We start from the raw sequence: 21863 nt of genomic DNA, 5'->3' as shown, positions 1-21863 counted from the left end.
CAGTTACATGCTAATTAAAAGACTATTGATGAACAGACTGAAACCAGCATTTGCAAGCAGCTTTTAATCACTTGAAATTTGTACTGTCAAGATTTGAATCACTTTAATCTTAGCTAACTATTTTTCTGGTGAACAAAATGTATAGTATTTTCCAAAATAAGAAGAAACATAAAATCTGCTACTTAAAATTAGTAGAAAGTAATGCAGAAAGAAAATGTACTTCGGGTTTTGATTTAAAAAAATTAAATTATGTTTTGGCAATTGAATAGGAAAAACTATAAAAGTGCTAGGTGGATAGGTAAAGTAATATTCTTTACAGTGGTATAAAAAGGGGCATCTGTGGTAAACTAACTAATATAACAAAGCAGTTGCATTTTATTTATTATGCAAAATGAAGATGTGCGTAAGCTTGCAATTTTAACTATGATTTCGAAGGTAGAATATTAGTAGGACAATACTGATGAATATGCAGAGCGTGAAAACTGTAGGAAGAACAATCTCTGTCACCATTTCCATGTGAGTAATCAGGGAATCTAAAATTTGAGAAATGAGTAATATGTAAGAAATTTAATCTTCTGGAGTATAATAATTGTTAACTTAAAGTTAACATAGATTAAGGATTTTTTGAACATTTATGGCTAAAATTATTTTTTTAAATGTTGACATTGGCATAAACAGCACACAAAACAAAAAAAATTTCGTAAGTCTGCAAAAGCTGGAGCAAATCCATGACAGTTTTCCTTCTCTTTTTTTCTTTCTAATGTAAATTTTTTGAAGATATGTCGGTGCTCAAAGGGCTGCAAAAATTGTGTTACTATGAATTAGCTTCAGTGCATTAGCAGTATTCTACTGTTCCTTTGATTTTTATTCCTCCCACCCCAAGGGAAGGGTAGAAAAGAAAACTGTCAAAGAGAAATCCTTGGGAAGCACTTTGGCCTTTTTATGATTGTTTTGTAGCTCTTTGAAAATTAAATGGGTTTTATTCTGTAGAATTTTATTCCACAGATAAGCCTCAAAGAGTTCAGTAAACACAGTTAATTCACATAGAACATATAACTCAGCAGTTGAAGCTAAGTAGGATAAACTTAGGATGACTGCTTTGACATTTTCTACAATATGGAATTTATCTCATCCTTCTTATGAGGCTTTATAATACTTATTTCATCTTTCTTAAAAGTTTCAGAAATCCACTGCGGTAGACTATTCTCCTAGTTCAGGAATTATGAAGGGTCCTGAATTACACTGGGAAGGTCTTAAGTGAGATGGATTAGGCTGGCACTGTGGAAACTGCAGGCAAAGTCGTCTGTATTATATATTTTTGAGCAGCTGGTCTAAGTTGTGCTGTTGTGAGCTTTGTTACCAGGAGTATGAAAGCAGAAACGTGGCTTAACACTACCTTAGGCTAGTACTTAGCCCATTTTTTTTTTTTTATAGTTTCTTTTTATGTAAAAGTCAAACATTTACAGATTTTTCTGTCTGCATGGTTGTCTTGATTTGTCTGGGTTTGTTTTATGTTTGAAAGAGCATTTAGCCCTTTCATTATTTTAAGGAGAATACTGTCACTCCTAGCCTTAATTTTAAATCATAACTCTTTCAGTTTGTGTATTCCACTAACATCCAAAGTTGATCCATTTAGCTATAGTGATTTTAGTTGGAGAGAGTAAATAAAGACATTTTTCTTTAGGGACTTGTATATGAAAGCTGTTGTGCTTCCAGGGAGAGAATACCTTTTAGGACCTGCTAATAGTAGTATTCAGAGAAATATAAAATCTGAAAGTTACATAATATGCTTTTATAAAACAAAATGGAAGACACATAATTACCTGTAGCAAGGAGTTGGTGTGTGGTAGAGCAAGTGTCCATGGCCTTCCGATACCAATTTTCCACCTGAGAAGGTTGACATATAGCAGTTCTACTAGACTGTAATATTCTGTCTCATTCACAGCAGCTTATTCTCTGTCCCTGAACATTTGTCCACTACAATTGACTTGAAACTATTTTATTCTGTCAACACATAATTTTCTGAAAGTTTCTTTGTGTCTTTGTGATTTTTATTGCAATATATTTTTTTATAGTTAATTGTTTAATAAAAGTTTAAAAAGCACATAATATATTCCATATTATTTTCCAATAAGGTAGCACGTATGTGTAATTTTCTGCCTAGAAATGTGACAGAGCACTGGTAACTTATGATTCAGAATTTTTGATCACATCAGTAAGTCCAATTAGAGTTCACGAAATGCTTTAGAAACAGTAGTTGAGGCCGTTTCCACTTACACAGGCCTCCAGAGACAGAGAATTTAACACATCCCTAATTTACAGAACCAAAGTGTCGTTTCAAGTACTGTATTCATGCAGGTTGTTTCATGAAATTCAATGTGATATTTGCCTATATATCGGAAGAAAAAAGAATAAAATCAGCAACTGACATCACCTCTCTTTGATTTGGGAATCCATTTGCGCTGATAATCTTTTTATAATAGTCAGCAGATGCCTTTGGGTATCGTGGTTTGTTCTTATTTTTAAAATCAATGTGATAAAATCCAAATCTTTCAGAGAAGCCTTTGTTCCATTCAAATTTATCCAGCAGTGACCAGGCAGTATAACCTTTGACATTAACACCATCGTTTAGAGCTGTAAACAAAATATAAATTATTCTGTTAAGCATGTTGCCTATGTTTATCGTCCTTAAAATATGGTTCTGTAGGTGTTTTGTTTTATACCAGAAAGAAATGGGAGGGGAGACGAGGACAGAAAAATGGCAAAGTATAAAGTAATTAGGATCCTTTGAAAATGTTATTTTTAGCTTAGAGGTACTAGAGCTTTATAAGAATGGTAATTCGGTGCAATTTCTCCTTTCTAGAAGTGGAAACTGATTATTATTACAGTATTAAATCTCATGTAGGTTACTGTATTTATTAGAATCAGTAAGTTTGCCTAGGTTGTCATTTTTGTGAAAATTTATTAGCCTAGTTTCCTGTTCATTTTGATTTGGTGAATATTTATTTATCTATGATGTAGATTACAAGAGTAGAAAATAATCAGAAGGTGAAAATGCTCAAAAAGCTCATGCACTAAAAAAATTTTTTTTAAAGTTACCTTTCAGTATTTCATTAATATATCCTTTCAGATACTCTATCCGCCATTCATCACACAGTTGAGTACACTGTACCTTTTCAGAAACTCCATTCTCTGTCACATAAATGAGAGGGTTCCCATACTGTGTCTGCAAACAAAGAGATGTTTGGACTGGTTCATGTAAACAAAATCATCTTATTTTGACAGAACAGGAGATTCTTAGTAAAATGTATTAAAAGCAATTTTCTAGATTTACGTAAAGTTACCTTTAGTAAGAAAAATGTATAACTAGGAATTTAAGTTAACTATGGTTTTTATTTTAAAATTACTGAATTCTGTAGTTTTCTGAACTGAAATTAAGGTGGGTTTTTTGGCAAAGAAACTTTCCAGTATGACAAGACTATAGAGATGGAACTGTTGAAAATCTAAAATAGTTTAAGTGCAGCTTCTGCATGTAACCAGACAATTTTGTTTACTTCCTTTTAAAGATTTACTCTGTAATCACCTTAATGAAGTTGAGTAATCTTCTGAATCCCCATGGCACAGAATGTAACCATTTTGGTCCTGGAGCTGGCCATTTTGGGTCCACCAGTTCAGCCAAATCACGGTCAGTGTGGTAACTGGACACTTGTAGAAAGGGAAAGCTCTTCTGTAGAACATAACGAGTAGTAAAATGACCTATTCCCAGGAAATCCGATGTGCCTTTAATATAGGTTTTCTCTTGCACTGAGAAAGTTGGTAATCTTGATGTCCCCAGGCCCTGCTGGGCACTCTTCCTACCTATCAAAATAATTATAGGAAACATACTTCTGAGGAGCATAGAAACTTGTTTTCTTTCCCTCACCAACAATAAATATGGTTTTCCTGAACTTAGCGTAGAGGACAGTTTAGTTTGTTTGCTTTTAAGAAGAAATAATCTTTCATCCTTTTAGTTTGGAGAAGTAAGTTGGGTACAATAAGTTGGGTACGATACATGGAGAATAGAGTGAATTAAAGTGGGTTTTTTTTCCAAAGAGTATGATAAATGGCAAAAGAGTGCTTGGAAACATAACATGACAGGAACGGAAGTGCTTTGCTGCTGGCTACATTGCCTATCTTCTTCATTTTGTGAAACAACAATAGTGGAACCCTGTAGAAATGCAAGCTTTAGTGATGAAAAACTGCTGGTTCTTTGTCCTTAGGTGGAAAATCCAGAAAAATACTTAACAACTCCCTGTCTTGGTTAGGCCACTAAAAATGGACTATGGCTGAAAAGTGAGGTAGTTGTTTCCTCTCCAGTTTGGAGCACTCAGATGTGCAACTGTTGGGCTCAACAGCAGCTCAACTTTTTAGTTCTAATATGTCCCCAATTGGTCAGGAGCTGTGTCTAGCCCCATGGGCCCTTCATTGCTTAGCCTTGTCTCACCTGTGTCCTCATACTTGACTAAACTACATGTTGGTCAGGGGCTATTCTGTTGTAATATTCTGCGAGTGTGTAATTTATTCATGTTATAGTCGGTTACTGGGGCTTACCTACATAATTCTTCATAATTTCTGGATAGTCTCCTCTGTAAATTGGATTTGCAAACCATCCCAGATGAAACTGTATATATCTTTCAGCAGCATCTCTATCTGTTTGGCTATGTGGATCAACAGGTTCACCCCAGCCACTAGTTAGGGAAATTCCAACCATACCTTAAAACACAAAGTGACAATTCTGCAGTTTATGCATCATCTTTAAGCCCTTAATATAAATAGAAGCATAATTACAGAATGAATCCTTATTACCTTGCTGCTCACTACGCCATGTGTTATTGTAAGAGTGCCATACCTTTGCATGAGTCTGTAAGTTTAAAAAAAAAAAAAAATCATATGCACATTTTAATCTGTTATGCCACAGTCAGTATAGAAAACTAGTGAAGATCAAGAGCAGTTTTTGCACTAAGGTGTGTCTGAAAATATCACTTAATTTCTTTTATGTATATTATGGAAGCTTTCATTTCGCTTAAGATGTCAAAAAAACATTTATGCAAGATTCCTTCCCTAAATTCTGGGAGGTCCCCATGAAGGTAATATGCAGCATTCAGTATTGTGTTCTGTCTGGTGTCTCCAGTCTTTGAATGTCTTTGCCTAATTTATTCAGGCAAGTGAAAGTTTACTTTTATGAGACCTAGCCTTACTGAAGTCACTTGAAAAATTCAAGTTCATTTCAACAGGTCAGGATTTTACTCTTTGTTTCTAGAGTAACCTGAATATTTTCTTATTCAACCAGTTCGAAACATACTGTAAGAGACCCTTAAATTATAAGGAAAAATTTAAGTTGTTACAACAGTGTCACATCAAGCACCTAGAATTTCATGCTACACCTGAATATGCATTGGTAGTTTAAAACCAGGTGATAATTTCAATGTGCTAGTTGGAAATGACATTGTTGCAAAGCTATATTTCTGTTTAAAGAGCAGAATCCAAAAAACTAAATCAGTCTGCTAAATATTCTTAATTCACACATAATTTAAAGCACAATTTTAGTTTTACTTTAATTATATGGTGTGCTGCTTTGTATGCTCCGCATCCACCGAGCTTCAGTCCTGGTGCATGTTCTCCTGTTTCATAACCCTTTTCAGCAACTGCCTACAAACGTACATACAGTTAGTTATTCTCTGAACAGCAGAGCTAATGCATTTGCTGCCATCCTACGGACTTAGATCCTGTGCTCTTCTGCATGGTCTGCCTCAATCTCTCGATCGTCTCTAGTCCCCTTTTTCCTTCCCCTCCCCTTGGCTCCCATCTACTACCCTGCTGTTTGGTTGATAATATGCCATGTCTTGTTGGAAGCAATGTGTTGGTGACTAACATTAGTGGACTGACTGGCCAGCTTGCTGTTCCCTCATGAAACACATGAAGAGCAAGTTGTAACTGCCTTTCCGATTTCTGTGCCTCTCGCCTTTCCAGCTGATGATTTTTCAAAACTTCACTGGAATTTCACGTCTTAAAACTCTGCACTTGCGTGGAATCTGGCCACTGAGCTTTTTGGGCACAAAGATTAATGGCATAACTCTCTCCCTTTCCCTCTCCCTCTCCAATTTTTAACCTACTTCCCTGTAGTATCACTTCCACAGAATTTTGGGAACAGAACTCTGTAATGGGAGTGATTGGAAAGAAAGCATTGATAACTTACCCAAGGATTACTAAAAGTAATCCAATGTTTCACGCGATCGCCAAACTTCTCAAAACACAGATTTGCATAATCGTTAAAATAATTTATCATGCTTATATTTTGCCAGCCACCATACTTTTCTTGGAGAACCTTCATAAATAAGAATTTGAAGAATCAATAATGTTATTTAAAGTTCAGCTACCTATTAATAAAGACTTTTATTTATATTTCAGTAGCTCAGAAGGAGTTTTTTTGAAACTTCAATGTATATAAACTGCAATGTATATAACACAAATGAATAGAAAATAATTATAAGGACACTTAAAAGCATGTAGGCATCTTTAAACATTTTTCTAAAGTACACATAGTCATTAAACTTAGGAGATTTCTTTCTATCAGCAGCATTTATATTAGACATTTCACTAATTTAAATATTGTCTAACCTGTGGAAGATCCCAGTGGTAGAGGCTCACGATAGGGGTAATATTGTTTTCCAGAAGACTATTAATTGTATCATTGTAGAACTGTATTCCCTTCTCATTCAATTGTTCTGCTGATGAAATGCAGAGACAAAAAATTACATGGATTGTTTTTCAAATAACTGGAAGAATAGAAATCTAAAACTTTAACCTAGCAATTTTACATCACAATGATGGGTGTACTGTAATGGATGTGTAATGGTTAAACTCTGTTCTGCAGATAAAGAAACAGAAATCTATTTAACAGTAACATTAAACTATGGTATACTCATGAGTAAAATTACTTGCCTACTAATACTGGTAAGAATATGGTGAAATGTTATGCTTACTTTTGATGCCAGTGGGCATAATCCGAGGCCATGAGATAGAGAATAGATAGTGATTAACTTTCAGCTCCTTCAGTAACTGAATGTCATCCTGTGAAAAGAAAATCCAATTAACATATCTCAAGTCTGAGCAGAATAACTCTTCAGTTACTCATCTGTCTTAAATAGTACTGAATGCAGAAAATCTATAGAAGAGTTGCACAAAAGAGGATTCTATCAGTTATTTTCTGCATTTGCTCTGAGATGATGGCTCTTTCTACTTGTATGCTTCCTTTTAACCATTTCTTTTTCTTGACTCTCTAAAGAAGTCCTGTAATGTTTTGTGTTAACAGCTATGGAAACTGAATGTTTTCACCATCAAGTAGAGGACAGAAAAATTAGTTGAGGTATTCTGCAACACAATTATATTTATGTCAGAATTTGTAATGTGCATGTTTTAAAAAATAACGTAAGCCTGTAAATCTTGGCCTCAAACATTTCAGCCTAGGCACAAAAACGTGATTATGCAGGCTTTCATTTACCGTCTCATTCTGGAGTTAGCACAAAGAATAAATTTGGTATAAATACATGTTCTTTTTCTAAGAAATCGTACATCTTCAATATTGCACGAAATTAGAAATTGATGGTATATGAGCCAATGCAAAGAGAATTCTGCTGATGAAAGCAAATAGAGAGAGTGCTTTTATGTGAAGAGGACCATCTAACTGAATACATACAATCAAGTTTTAGAAAGTATCTCAAAACACAAGCCCACAGTAATGAGCAAGTGTTGAAATGCTATCATTTGTACCTGAATCCTCTCTGAAAAATAGGTCATGTGATCATCATTTCAATCTCTTCTAATGCAACAGCCCCATGAGCCTCAGAGTTCTAACCTCTCTATGGGTTTTTATTAAGCTGTTCTTTCAAGCTTTGACTTGTTTGAGAGAGATCAAATGAAATTTCTCCTGCATTTTCCCATTTTAGGATAGTAAGGCATATTAGTTTCTTTCCTCTTAGTTCTTGCTGAGACCTCTAGTTCTCCCTTGGATTTCATATATGTGGAAAAACCTCAGTGGAATATGACTTTTATCCAATAAGTTGGAATTCCAATTATGTAATATTGGTTTATCACAGTCATTTGGATTCTTCTTGCTGTCTATCTGTCTTTTCTCCAGGACAGTCATTCTAAAATTGGTTTTGATAGTTTTAAGCTTGGAAACATATTGCTAATAGAGCTGCATTGATTATTTATTTGTTATCCATTCAAAAAAATGGAAAACATTCAGACTGAATTTTAAAGCAGCTGATAGTTTTATTATTCTTAAAATATACATAGAAAACCTTTAAAGCTGCACAAACACACACAAAAAGATGTTAATTTTATTCAAAGCTCAAATGTCTTCATTGTTGTTGTTCTACCTAAGCATTTAGACTTCCCACAAAATCTAGAATTTTTCTTTGGACACAAAAATCCTGAAAAACTGAGACGTATTTGGGAAATACTGTGGTATTATTGATTCTATGAGATTATTAGGAAAGAGGATTTTACTGAGCTAATTAAGAATACCATCCCTTGGCTTCCTATGTTAAATAAGCCTATAGAGCAACTGAAGCATTTCATCTTTACTGTTATTTCAAAATGGGAAATCAGTATCATGAAATGGCTCCAGAATGTTTCTAGAGGGATAGTTCCTCTTTAACGGTACCTTAACTTTGTAGTAGCCATCACATGCTGAATCTCCTGTTTCATTTCTAAACACTTTCCCTTTCTTGTGAGTAAAAGCATCCCAGATACTTGGTCCTTTCCCATCCTTGTCCCAGGCCCCTTCAGTCTGGTATGCTGAACTTCCAACACCCCATAAAAAACCTAAAGGTAAAAAGAAGTGAGTTAAGATTTAAACATTTTCCTGCAAAACCAGTCTTCATACTAAATTTTCATATGAGAAAGTAATTGATACACCTTCACAGCTGCATAGCTTGGTGTGAAATGTGCATGACTGCATGCCTACTGAACAAGAGGCCAATGTTTTCTACATGAAACTTTATCGGTGCATAAAAAGGGACTATGAAAATGTGGTATAGACTAAAGGCATCCTTTTCTGATGCACTGAAAAAGGGATCTAATTCTTTCATATATTAAACCTCGTTACCATTATTTTACAGTGATGAGGCAGTACGTTGATAGCACGGCAGAAATGTCTTACTGTAAGAAAAAATCAGATTCCCACATCATTTCTGCCTGCTAGTTTTTATGGGTTTTTTAGCGATGACAAGTTTAGCTATTGTTATGTAAAATACATAGAAAGATTCTGGATTATTTTCCTAGTATTATACAAAAGGACATGATTAATCCATTTCACAAGCCACTTAAAACTTGAGCATGAAAACAAATCAGTGTCTGTATCTTTTTAGTTTTAATTTTTGTTGAATGAAATGTGTGAGCGTGTATAAATATATGCTGAAGAAAGGACAAGGTTTCATAAAGTATTACTGAAGAGTGAATTAGATGATACTAAACAGCTTGAAACAAACCCAGCACAATTATTTCACTCAGGTTCATTTCTTAAGTTAGCTACATAACAAAGAATATTTTTAGTTTATAGTTCTTCATTAGTTGTAGATAATTTATGAAAAAGGAGAAGAGTTCTCAGATGTGATTTGTTATACTGTGCATCTTAATCACAGACAGGAAAGGGAGATCTGGATGTGAAATATTAATCTATTAGCATTTACTCTGAGATTACTGTTTTAACTGACCATATGAAGTGTGCAGGGTTATGTGAATCCTTATATATCCAGAGCTAGGTGCAGAAGATGATATTAGGTATTCATTCTGCAAGAGCCTGAATTTTTGTTTCTGCCATTTCCGTGGAAGGACAAGGAAAACCTTTTGGTAGCTTTCTTGTGCAAACATACGTGTAGATCTAGAGCATTATAAAACCCACAATTAACTGTAATTCAAAAGTACCAGCTGGAAAAGTGCCATAATAGAAAGAGCCAGGATTATTCTTTGTCCACTGGAAATCCTCAGCTGTATTCAGCCGTATTATCAGCACAAGCATATACCATATTCTCAAAATGTAAGTCTTCATCGCTGTTAATTTGATCACTGCAAAGTGTTGTCTGCAAGTTCCCACCTGATAAAATAGAAGAGCATTGTCAAGTATTGCCACTCTACAAAGGAGGCTTAGGGTGATCAAAAGGGAAAAGCTTATTTTTTCTGCTGAATGGGTATGATTTTCATTAAAGGCTAAAAGCAGTGCTTGGGCTAAGCGGAAGATGCAGTTAAGCTTCTGTCAGGGTGATGAAAATGAGAGAAGAATGAAGTGCAAAACTGTAACTATTAGAAGCACTCCTTGCATATTTTCCATAATATTACTTATCTTTACTATATTCTAAAAGTCTCTTTGTTGGTAGCTATTTTGTTCTGGATTTCAAAATGTCCCACCAGTGTCAGTAAATAAAACCCTGCAAACTGATTGTGAGTGGGAGCAAGAAATGAAAGCGAGTATGCTGCTAGCATCTTGCCACTTAAATAGGTAATGGAAGCAAACCTTGTGGAAGTTGAGAAGGAAAATTAATACTTGCAATTGTTGGCATTTTAATAACTGCAGTTTTATCTTGATGATGTCCCTTTTATCCAGTTCCAGCATCAATTTAAAATGCTACTATGTATGCACTATATTTTTAACTGCTAAATCAGGTTAAACTATTGGTGGGATGACCAATTTTAACCGTCTTAAATAAAGTTTCAGAAGGGCTTTGTAGAACAGCACTATTTCCCCCAAATTTATACAGTTCCCAAAGGGTCTGTTTTACATTCCTGAGCCTCTGTTGGTGAATTTGAAGATGGGGTTAGAAAATGAGGAAAAGTAGAACAAATATCTTATGAAAAATAATCATATTTTGCATTGGAGCATTGTATAAAAAGTAAATACGTCTGGAGCTTTGAAAAGCAAACTTGAATTACAGGATTGGACATGTACATTAAGCCAACCAACAATCAGTTGGACTGTTTATGTGTGACAGAGCATTTAACAGCCTCCCAAGAGCAGGTAAATGAAGGTCTGAAAATACCACATCCTTGCCTGCCTGTACAAAGGCAGCCTTGCTGCTGTCCTTCTGCAACATGCAAGAAGGGGACTGCGTTTTACACAGCATCTCTTCTCATCAGCTCCTCTTGCACAGCCCTGGGGCAAGTGACAGAATGAGGGTGGAAAAACCACCTTCAGAATCAGGTGACCCATGGTGAGCCCGCTGTGTGCTCCTTCACCTTCTCTGTTAGGAGAGACTGGCTAAACAGAACTAGGCAACAGTTTATTTCTGACTTACTTTTTACCATGATTTTGTAGCATCTGTCTCCTGCATGTAAAAATTTAGGACCTGCGGCAAAGCCTGGTGGGAATCTTTGCATTGACTTCCCTGGACTGTAGGTCAAGCCTCTAGTGATCTGTGATACCAGATCCAAACAGCCTGTGTAGTACCTGTGTTGCTTATAGATTGGGTCCTGACCAAAATGAAACAGCAAGTTTGGCTAAAAACAAAAGGTGAAGGAACCGCTTTTCAGAACGTGTAATAAATGTATGACCTCAGAGACCTCTCATTCTTCTGCGCTTATTAAAGAGCATTCCACATGTCCTAATTAACGCAGGAACTGCACAGCTGGTTTGGGAAAATGTATCTGCTTCAACATCAAAGGCCTTTTGCTCGGATTAAAAGAATCTTCACCTCTGCATTTCTATTGTGAACATTTAGATTGCAAGGAGGTAGGTGGAAAGAGCAGACTACAACCATTCAAAAAAATCACAGGGTTTAAATACTCTATAATATAAATGAATATGAAAGGTTGCAAATACATGTGATTTTATTTAGACATTGACAGTCAAATCTAGCTCTTCAGCCTAGTCACTAAGTTAGTTTAAATTCAGTATTACCCTTCATATTCATGTTAGCAATGATTGACAGTCCTGTGAAAAGAAGCAAGGAGAACAGAAAATGTGTTCTGCGAGGTATGTCATTGGTTTCTGTAGCTGAGGCATTAACCCTATGGGAATAGGACTGCATGCTTTTGCAGGGGTGCTGATATTTCTGTTCCAAAGTTAGAGCAAAGCTTTAATAATATTTTAGGGTGTTTATTGCAGTTTTAGACATTTGTAACTATCTGATTCGTATTTTGGGTAACTCATTTGGAGCTAGGAATAACAGTTGAATCAAAATCAGTATATCTTTTCACTCTTTGGCCTGATAACTGTATTAGAAATTATTTCAGTATTTTAAGAATTGCTCAAGCACAAGAAACACATTTTTAAACAAACATGATTTTACAACACCCTGTATTTAAGAAAATAGTCTTATTTTACGCACAGTTCATTATGGAATATTTTAGCAATTAACTTTCATTTCAAATGAATACATGCTTTTTGGAATTCTTCATTGCTCTGTTTTTCTGGCACATACCTTGACAAATATAGTAGAAGAAATGGCTATTTGAATAGTGCAAACACATTCATCAAGTTTAGACTGTAAAGCTGATACTGTAAAACACCCTTTTGACTCTCTCGTTCTCCAGCAGCTATATTACCGTCTACCCTGATTATAGATTGAGTTATTTTAATTTTCTCCCATTTCTGGCTTACCTGGTGTTCTTCGCAATGGATGTGTCCCAACTGGGAGATTCCTCTGAACTGCCAGAAATTTACCAGGGCATTCAGAATAAATTTACTTTCATGGAATAATTGCATACAATTAATCCAACTGTCACAAAAACTCGGGAGAAACATCTAGTTAAAAACAGCATTTTGTTCACTTACAGCCAAAACAAAAAGGAACAATCCTTTTGTATTCACAGTCAATGCTGCAGGGAAAGTTTTAGCTTAACCATACGAATCTTTTAGCAATGAGGTATTTTCCTTTGTAAGCAAAATTAGCTTTGCGAGCTATCTATACATTCATACATAATTGTACTTGGTCTTGAATAGGGTATTTGTAGACATTTTTCTCTTGATGCAAATGTCTGTATCCTAGATGATATTTGGCAGGGAGATCTCACTGGGAGATTTTGTGAGGCCAAGGGTTTTGTTTTTACGTGGCATAATTTTGAATCAGATATTCAGGATCTAGTCTTGAAAAATAATATGCTTTTTCTTTCCTCTTGTGTCTAAAGGAATTCCTTATGGTGATGTCTTTTCCTTATGGTGATGTCTTTGTGGAAAAAACAACTCTCCCGGTCTTGGACGTCAGCTGTTCAGCTTGAGCTATAGCTGTTCATTCTTTTAGTTCTGTGAGTTATCATTCAGTCCCCCCTCATAGATAGTATGCATTGAAAAGACTGTGAAATGAGCAAACCTATTGCTAGGGCTTGCTGGGCTGAAATCATGTGGTTTCAGACATTGCTGCTCATCTGGCTTTCAGGAATGAAAAGCCTTTCTCTGCTGAGAGAGAAGGGAATAAGCCTCCCAAGAGTAGCAGCAAAGACAACTACAGCTCCTGTGCAGGAGGCCTGAGATGCTGCAGAGGGAGGCTCTGGACAAGACTGATAAAAAAAGATGGGTAACCTTTCACCCATCCACCCAACGGAAAGGGGATCTGTAAGTAAAGGGAGTCTTGTAGGGGAAGCAGAAAAAGCACCAGCTCTCTTGGCCCTAGGTAGTTGGGTGATTTTCTCCCCGCTGCAGTGCACCCATGTAGTTGCCTGACACTTCGGCTTTCTGTGGGTGGGTGACTCATGACCGTGGAACCTGCTATTCTATGCCTTTGAAGCTATACAGTTTGTAAGCAAATTCACATTAATTTATTTATTTAGCTACTTGGTTTTGTCTCTCTCTTTTTTTTTTTTTTTTTTTTTTTTAAGCGGTACTGGTACCCTCTCGTGGTCAATTTAGTGAAAGAGCATTAACGTTAAAAATGTTCCCTGATAGAGTAAAATAACTAACAACATTGTAGTTCATATACTGCCTCTGATCTCAGGAGTTAAAAAGTGCATTGAAACTATAGGAGGAATACTGTCAGGAGCTCCTTGTTCATCCATGCAGGTCTCTTGGTACGCTTGCTTGACTTCCTGCTCATCAGGACTCACTATTTTCAAGCATGGAGGAGGTGAACCTTGAAAATCAACCAGCTCATGCACTTTGTGATTTATGATGCACATAAAGGGCAGCATTGTATACATAGGTCAGCCTACTGCAGATAAGTTTGGTGCTTAAGGCACATTTTTAAGTACTTGCTGTACACTTGGCATACTTTATCTGCTGCAGAACTGGGTAGGGCAGTGTGCAAGAGTTACTGCAGTGCTGTATGATGGTAGAGTTGTGATGATTAAGGGTGTGCATTAGTCATTCCTTGTTAAATCACAACTGCACCTAAAAAACACCCCAAAACCAAAGGCTTTGGCATGCCAGGAGAGAGACTGTGTTCAGAGAACTGAGAGCGGAAGCAAAGACAGATCAGTCCTCTTTACGGATGAGAAGCTGAGGCCCAGGGAGATTGGACAGAAATCACACAGGGAGTTTGTATCAAGCTAGGAACTGAACTCAGATCTCTTGGCTCTCTGCCCAGTGCCATACGTGCAAGCCAGTCTGCTGCTTTAGGGGCTAGCTTATGCATCACTAAAGTAATTTGGTGAATTGTCACTGACTTCAGTGGTCAGAAGGAGCAAGTCCTTGGTGTGCATGAAAACGTGATTCTTTCAAACTACATTTGATGTGGGCTGCTAGAAACATGATACTGTTCCTCTCCATAAATTGTGCTTACATGGATTTTCTTCTCTTAACACAAACTTTTTCTGTGATGTTGTTTCCCAGTTTCCTGCATAAAAGCCCAACTTTACAAAAGAAAAAAAAAAAGTCGTGAGATATTTACATTGCTACAACTTGGTCATTTTTTCCTCTTGTTTCATCTTGGAAAAGTTTTATTAGCAGCAGTTTTTAAAATGTGCCAGAAACACATCAAGGCTATAAAATCTTCTATTTTATTTTACTGGTAAAAAGAATGTTAAAAAAAATGTACTCAGTGGAGTCCATCCAAAATTGCCCAAAGACTGCAGTAAAATAACCTGGAAAGTAGGTTATGCAACTGGCTTACTACGGTGCGTTGTGAAGTCAGGGGAAAATCACGATTGACTCTCAGTTTATGGTTTATCTGCTGTTCACTTGTCTACAGCTTGGAGTGGATCTTCATCCATAAATGAAGTGGATGTTTATGTATTGTCTTGCTGTGGAATACTATGTGACCATATCCAAAAACTTTGGCACAAACCCCACTATCTTAAAGAAATTGATACTTATCCTCCCACTTTGTTTTCTATCTATGCTACACTTCGTGTTGCAAAACCTCTTATCTCCAGATAGACAACCAGAGATGGAGTCACCCCTGATAGCAGATACCATAAAACTGGTATTTATTTGATTTTTGCTTCTTGCCCTTATGTTTTGCCTAGGCTGATGAAAAAGTAGAAGCTGTCTTTCCTAATTCCCTGGCAGCTGTTCAGACAACTAGACCAAATCATCCTCATACAATTATAACCTATCTCCCCAGCTTCCTGATTCTTCATTCTTCCAAGTTGCACTCCCTTTCCAATCTTGAATAGGCCTTTTCTGTCTCCGAGAGAAAAATCCTTTCTTATTATACAGTGACCAGAAAAACACGTAATTTTTCCAGCGTGTGGTCTACTGCAACTACCCTGAGATATTGGAGATTTTTCAAAATCAAAACAAAACCCACTTACAATTGTTCTTGGAACAAGAACACTTGTATAACTGTACTTGTATTTTTCTGTGTTACAAAATTACTTTCGTTGCATTATGTTAGCTGGTTTTGGAAACTTTTTGTCTAACACTCAACTGTACTAATGGCCTGGACTTGCTTGTCAGAGAAAAATAGAAAATTGGAAGTAATGGAAGTGAGGATGCCTTGCTTTACAGTCAGTCATGTTGCTTTGACTTGAAGCAGTTGGGGGAATGTAGTTGTTAATAGAGAAGATGTCTGAAACTGTTTCTTATGACCAAGTGGATTCTAAAGGCAGAAAGGAGTGTTTGGAAATGTGGGAGATGCACTTTATTGCCTATAAAAAGAGATTAAGGACACTGAAGACTCATTCTGCTCTAAAAAGCCTGTTTTTGAACTTGCATATATACACCAGGGTTGCTCAGTAACTTTAGAATAAAGATTGCCAGCTTTTCCATGCTTAGAGCCATTTTTATTTCTTACATAAATGCTTTTAGCCAGACTGATGTGGTCACATTTGCACAGCTCTGCCCTTTACCCAATAAACTCTGGTGGAGCTGACCTTGTTATATGCTTTTTCACCAGCTCTCTGTGCCATGAACTGACCTGGTCTGCTGACAAGCCTGCCTCCACTTGGACTACCAGGAGGATCGACGCCCCTTCCGGGGCATCTGGGATGCAATGCACTGATAACATTGGCTGGCACCATTAGCAGAATTTTACCATGCAACTGCTTCATACCCAGTTTGACAGAGGTACCTCTGCGGGCCTCCCACTGTGGGAGATACCAATCTTCTTGTATCCTGGGAAATCTGTGGGCAGCTTCTGAAGACAGTCTCCATCTTAAGAAAACCTCCAGAAGTCTGGAAGATCTTGTGTTTGAACTGTGATCCCTGACATGAGATCAAGATAGGTAACTCTGCAACTTACACCACATTTACTTACCAGTTCCTACACTATTATGAAAGCTAGTGCTACGCCCACTGAGCACTCTGAATGGCTGTTATCACTAACCACTGGTTTTACTGGGGTCATTTTTGGAAAAACTAAAATATTTGAGAATCTGCCATCTCTGTTTTGTAAAGAAAGATTGCAAAGATTGGCAAGGATAGGGTAAATCTGCAGAATCTGTTCTAGTTGTACTAAAAGCTCAAATTTTAAAGGTGTCATTTTCAAATAAGCTCCTAAATTGTAGATTCTTAATAATGTTTCTTGGTCCATGTAGAGAGGTGCAGACACTTCCCCCTTTTGTGGAACGCTGTTCTCCCAAATGGTCAAAACTCATGAGACTTTGCCCTGATGTAGCCAAAGGTGCATATTGGATTTTGAATGCCCAAGCTCAGTGGATGGTTGAAAATCCCAACCATGATATATAATAAATGACAGATGTTATAGATACTCCTGGGTGCAATGAAGAAGGTCACAGAAGTTTGCTTCTAAAAATCAATTTTAATTTATCTTTTCCTGCTGACAGCTTCATACTAAGAGTTGGCTTCCATTTGATGTGAACACTGAGAAGCTGCTGCAGGCTACCACTGATTGGAATTTACTTGTATTAGTCTAATTGCATGCTCTACCATCATCTGTTTGCAATCACAAAGAGGAAGCTTCTGAAGCTTGGGAATGAGAGAAAATGAAGTGTCTTGACAACTACAAAACATGGAGAATGCTTTTGGAGGTTTTCCCATCACTGTTTGTGAGTATGAACAAAAAGGCACAGCTATTTTTTTTCCATGTCCATCTTTACACTGCACCCATAACATAAATACATAGAACAACTAGGAATAGTGGTAATTAATGAAGGTCCCCAAGGACTGTAAATTGATAATGAGCAAGAGTTCATGAATTGTTTTGGAAGGGGTTGAATTAGTTCATTATTGAATTACTTGAATTAGCTCATTACTAAAATCATACACTTGTTCTTTCTATGGATATTCAATTTAGCTTATGAAACATTCCAATTCAGTGCTTCTGGCTGTCCATTTAACTACCAGTTTTAAAACACACCCCTTGGGCATTTTATCTTTAATGCTACCCTAGAAGGTATGACAGTCCTTTTCTCATGCAGCCGGCAAACACAAGTTGCAAGGAAGTGGACAGATAAAGCACCTTAATAACTAAAGACGCTGAGACTAGTTTTGCTTCTGTTCAGGTCTAGAGGTTTAGGCTGGAGAGAAAAGTTGAGAGCTTTGCAGAGCATTTAGCTGTGCTCCACCAAGAGGCAGCATTGCACAGCACTGGAGGAGCTTGGGGAGAGTCAGGGGAGTGCCAGGCTGACCCCGGGCTTGCTTCCTAACTCCCTTCACCTGTGAAATGGTTGCAATGCTGACCACCACCCACTCTGCAGACCACTCTGAAAAATGCTAGTGAAAAGTGCCGCACAGGGTACCAGTGAGTTGGAAATCTGTTATTTATGGATGAACTATTAATACCAGTTCAACAGTAAGGATCTGTCTCTTTCTGCCTGGCCAGCACATGTGGAGAAGAGCAGCAAAGGAATGCAAAAGGTACTCTGCAGCCTCAGGATAGCTGTCAATGGGACTGGAGTGTCAGGTCTGTGAGGGAAAGGAAGACTTTACTCACATGAGCATAGCCTGAGAGAACTGCTTTCTAAACTGCCAGGCTCCTTATTTCCTAGGTAAACTTTTAAACTTCATGGGGACAGCATGAAGATGAACTAGGATAATTTCAATTCTTGTACAGCTGGGGTGAGCTCTTATAGTGACAGTTGTTTGGTGGCATGGCCTGATACTTCTTGTAGCTTATTTATTAAGACAAACAAACAAAAAAACAGCAAAAAAAAAAGCAATGGCTTTTACTTTTGCCTTTTCAGGGATAAATTTCAGAGATGAGGCCTTACTAGTACTCATTAGCAACTTCTACTGAAGTAGAATACCAAGTGATGCCAATGGAGATTTAATGGGTTCTTAAAGTGAAATATCTGCCCCAATGCTTTTCTGTATCATAGCCCCCTTATTGTTTTGGGGACTGATCCAAAGCTGATGAAGTCGGTAGAAAGTCTAGGTAATTACAGCATGGCTTAGACAAGGTTCCGAGACCCTCTGTCACTTTGTGATGTGAAGGGTTAAAATTTCAGGAGCCTTTTTTTCAATTTTAGGCAGTGAAAAAGGGAATAATGGAAATAATTCATTGAAACATTGCTATGAATCAGAGAATGCATTTATTAAAGTTAAAAAAAAAACCAAACCAACCCTGAGCTGAGATTGAATCCAAGCTCAGAAAAGCACAAGGAGGTGTAACTAGAAGCTTTATAAGATACCCACCTTAAACTTGACCAGATATTGGCAGTAAGATGATTTTAATACGTACCTTGTATAGTATCTGTGGCAACTTACATCACCATAGCTTCCTAGGGCATATAGATGAAGCAACATTAACTTCTGTTTCCCAGTGTGTTAATGAGCCTGTATGCATTCCTTTGACAGGGATTTTTGCACTGAGAGCTATTCAGTGACCTCAGTTGGGAGCATCAGATGGATAGTGGGTAGTGTCTCAATCAGGCTGAGGAAGTGGTTGCTTCTAAACTGGGTTAAATACTGATATCAGGCTTGTGAGTTTCTATGGATTCTGAGCATTAGTGCTAATTTCTGCTAAAATGGAAAATCAGTGAGCTTTCAGCTCAGCACTCTGAGTATGTCCACTTTGAGAGAGAAAGCAAAATTCATTGTGTCTTGCTACTGAACTCATTCCTCCTCAAGTTTCCTGTCTGTAGAACAGGACTGAAAATACAGTCTTCCTTCCAGAGACACTTAACTGCAAAATGCCTTGTGATCTTCATGCTAGAACAACAAAATAATTGCATCAATGTCTTTGAGGAAGGGATAATTTTTTTTTCTCTGCTGTGTTTATACAACACTTAGTTAATTAAGTGAAGTCCATGTCTGCAATGGAAGATCCCTGGTGCTATTACAACTGATTTGTATTGAGCTGCAGTACTAATACTACTAAAGAATAATGGTGGATGGGAGGATGGACTTACAATCTAGACTGTAGCATCAACTTCCGTCTACATAAATTAGAGGTCTTGCCTTAAACTAGGAGGTGTTACAGTGGGGTAACTTACATTGTGAATTAAGCATGTCCTTGTAAATCCAGAGCAGAAGATAGGCTGGACAGTAGTAGTTCCAGTTAGGGATGATTTGTTTCTTTTTCTTAAACTTTTTAAACTTTAAAATAGCTCTGAATTACAGAAAAAAGCCGTTCTAACTAACAAAACTGTCTTGATCCAATGCAGGTTGTAGTAGCTCCAGTGTTTCAGGTAGCTGCATCCTAGGATAATAATGGTGGTATTTTTAAAGATGCTGCTAAGTGATACTTGAGATCATGTTTGTTAACTTCCTTTTTACTACATCCAAAAAAAAAAAAATCTTAGTTACAGTCATTGCTGAAGTGGTTGAATTTGAAAAAATCCCAGCTGATTTAATACATTTTAGAAAAAAAGAGCTACATTCTTTATAATGAATCTTCCAAAAAATACTTGCCAAAAATACAAATTCCAAAATGTATTTGTAATAATAATAATAATGCTAAAGCCTCCAGACATGCCAAATGTCCAGTCTTGTGGATATAAACTGTAAGCATTGTGCATTTTTCTTTCAGACATCAGATCCTCTCCTCTGAAGAGAGTATCATTGAGGAAAAGTTTGAGATAAGCAATATGGACCAGAAGAATATGAAGAGATCCTGATGGCTGTCAGAACAGTAAGTAATTTTTTTTTTAAATATTTCTAGCATAAGCATTTTTCCCTAAGACTATAATGTAAAACAAGAAGTATGACATAGGGAATCAAAAATTGATTTCTCTGAGAGGTTGTGCAGGTGGGATTGCAGGCTTGCATAAACTTGAAAATTGTATTTCTCAAATGAGTTTCATACTGGTGGAAGAACTTGAGGTAACATTTTTTTCTACAGAGACAATGTCTCAAAAGAAAAATTACTTGATTTGTAGCTCAGATCCAAATCAAAAGGGTGGATGTAAATTGTCTTGTTTGTGAGAAGAATGATTATGTAGTCCCTGAATTAAAGTTTATTTAAAACTTTGTTGATGGTTGATTAACTGCTGAAAAAGAACATTTGCACCGTTGTGTTCCAACAAAAATCCTACAAGCGCAAGTTGTTTTAGTTTTTTTGCAATCAGATATGACTACTTTTTTGGTTTTAGGTGTATATACATAATCACATGCATGTACACTTCTAAATAAGGGCATACAAACAGAAGTAGGGAGTAATTATTTTTTTTTCTTTTTAATTGCAAATTCCAGTGGGAATCTTCCAAAATCATGTGAGCAAGGAATAACTTCATTCTAGCCTTACTCTGCTACATTGCTTGGCCCTAGACTAGGCCTTCCTTGTCATTTGCCCAGTGGTCTTAGAAGGAGGTGCTTTAAACCGCAGAAAACAAGGTTTGCAAATGCTATGGATGATCCTGAAAGGAAACAGATGGTTTCTCAAACACAGAACTCATGGCAGTGGAAGTTTTGGAGCTCTCTCTCAGAGAAATGGGGTTTTGTTACCATCGATTTGCTAAAAACAAGAATATATTATACACTGTATTACATTCAGATGATCTCATACTAATCAAAACAATCTTGTGGGACCTCTGATCCTGATTAGGCATTTGGGCTGAAGGGACCATGCTACCATCCTACCTCATTGGCAGGGGTTTTGTCATGAGACATTTGTTATGTTTTTGAAGCAAATATTTCTGTGATAAGTGTTGTATTAAAACCCACAAGGATATGAATAATCCTGTTTTCAGTGAAGAGTTTAAACTGCATGCTATAAATAAAACCAAGGCCACACATTGACTCAAAAAGGTAAAAAAAGAAATACTGAATAGCTCTGTTCATCCTGCCCACTGAATGGGGTGAGGCCATGGGGAAAAATGTCTTTTAATTGTATCACACAGGAGAAGTGAATTAGGACTACACAAGGCAACCTTAATTTTGGTGTTTCCAGCTCTTGAATACTTGACTTTTCAACCTTAACATAGGCGGGTGGAGAGGTTGTTATTATTTTTGTTTTGTTTGTCATCATGCAGCTAAATTCCACTTGAAAGTACTTGGTGTTTTAAAATTTATTCTGCTAGTACATTCCATTTCCTTAGTCCTAACTGCTGGT

The 21863-nt window shown here is 36.8% G+C and overlaps 1 protein-coding gene across 1 annotated transcript; it reads right to left on the bottom strand.

Moving 5' to 3' along the window:
- Positions 1–417: 417 nt before the first annotated feature.
- LCTL (lactase like) lies at positions 418–10130 on the bottom strand. The gene is made up of 13 exons (XM_052807179.1): positions 9970–10130; positions 8708–8868; positions 7023–7110; positions 6658–6764; positions 6236–6364; positions 5593–5688; positions 4846–4900; positions 4591–4752; positions 3584–3858; positions 3100–3226; positions 2435–2634; positions 1824–1887; positions 418–533 (listed from the first exon to the last, which is right to left on the bottom strand). The coding sequence occupies exons 1-13, from the start codon at positions 10091–10093 to the stop codon at positions 418–420; spliced, it is 1704 nt and encodes a 567-aa protein (XP_052663139.1). The 5' UTR covers positions 10094–10130.
- Between the last annotated feature and the right edge of the window lie 11733 nt (positions 10131–21863).

The sequence above is a fragment of the Harpia harpyja genome, chromosome 14 (assembly GCF_026419915.1).
Source record: "Harpia harpyja isolate bHarHar1 chromosome 14, bHarHar1 primary haplotype, whole genome shotgun sequence".
In the NCBI taxonomy this organism is placed as follows: Eukaryota; Metazoa; Chordata; class Aves; order Accipitriformes; family Accipitridae; genus Harpia; species Harpia harpyja.
Note: the sequence above shows the minus strand (reverse complement) of the source record. Positions and strands in the feature narration are given on the sequence as shown.

What these genes read in the sequence shown, in the direction of transcription:
- LCTL (XM_052807179.1), bottom strand. Translation starts at nt 10,093, where the DNA reads ATGAAGACTTACATTTTGAGAATATGGTATATGCTTGTGCTGATAATA. An exon ending in ATGGCGTAGTGAGCAGCAAG is followed by an intron (nt 4,753 to 4,845) that starts GTAATAAGGATT and finishes TTGTGTTTTAAG; the next exon opens with GTATGGTTGGAATTTCCCTA. An exon ending in GATTCCCAAATCAAAGAGAG is followed by an intron (nt 1,888 to 2,434) that starts GTGATGTCAGTT and finishes CAACCTTCTCAG; the next exon opens with GTGGAAAATTGGTATCGGAA.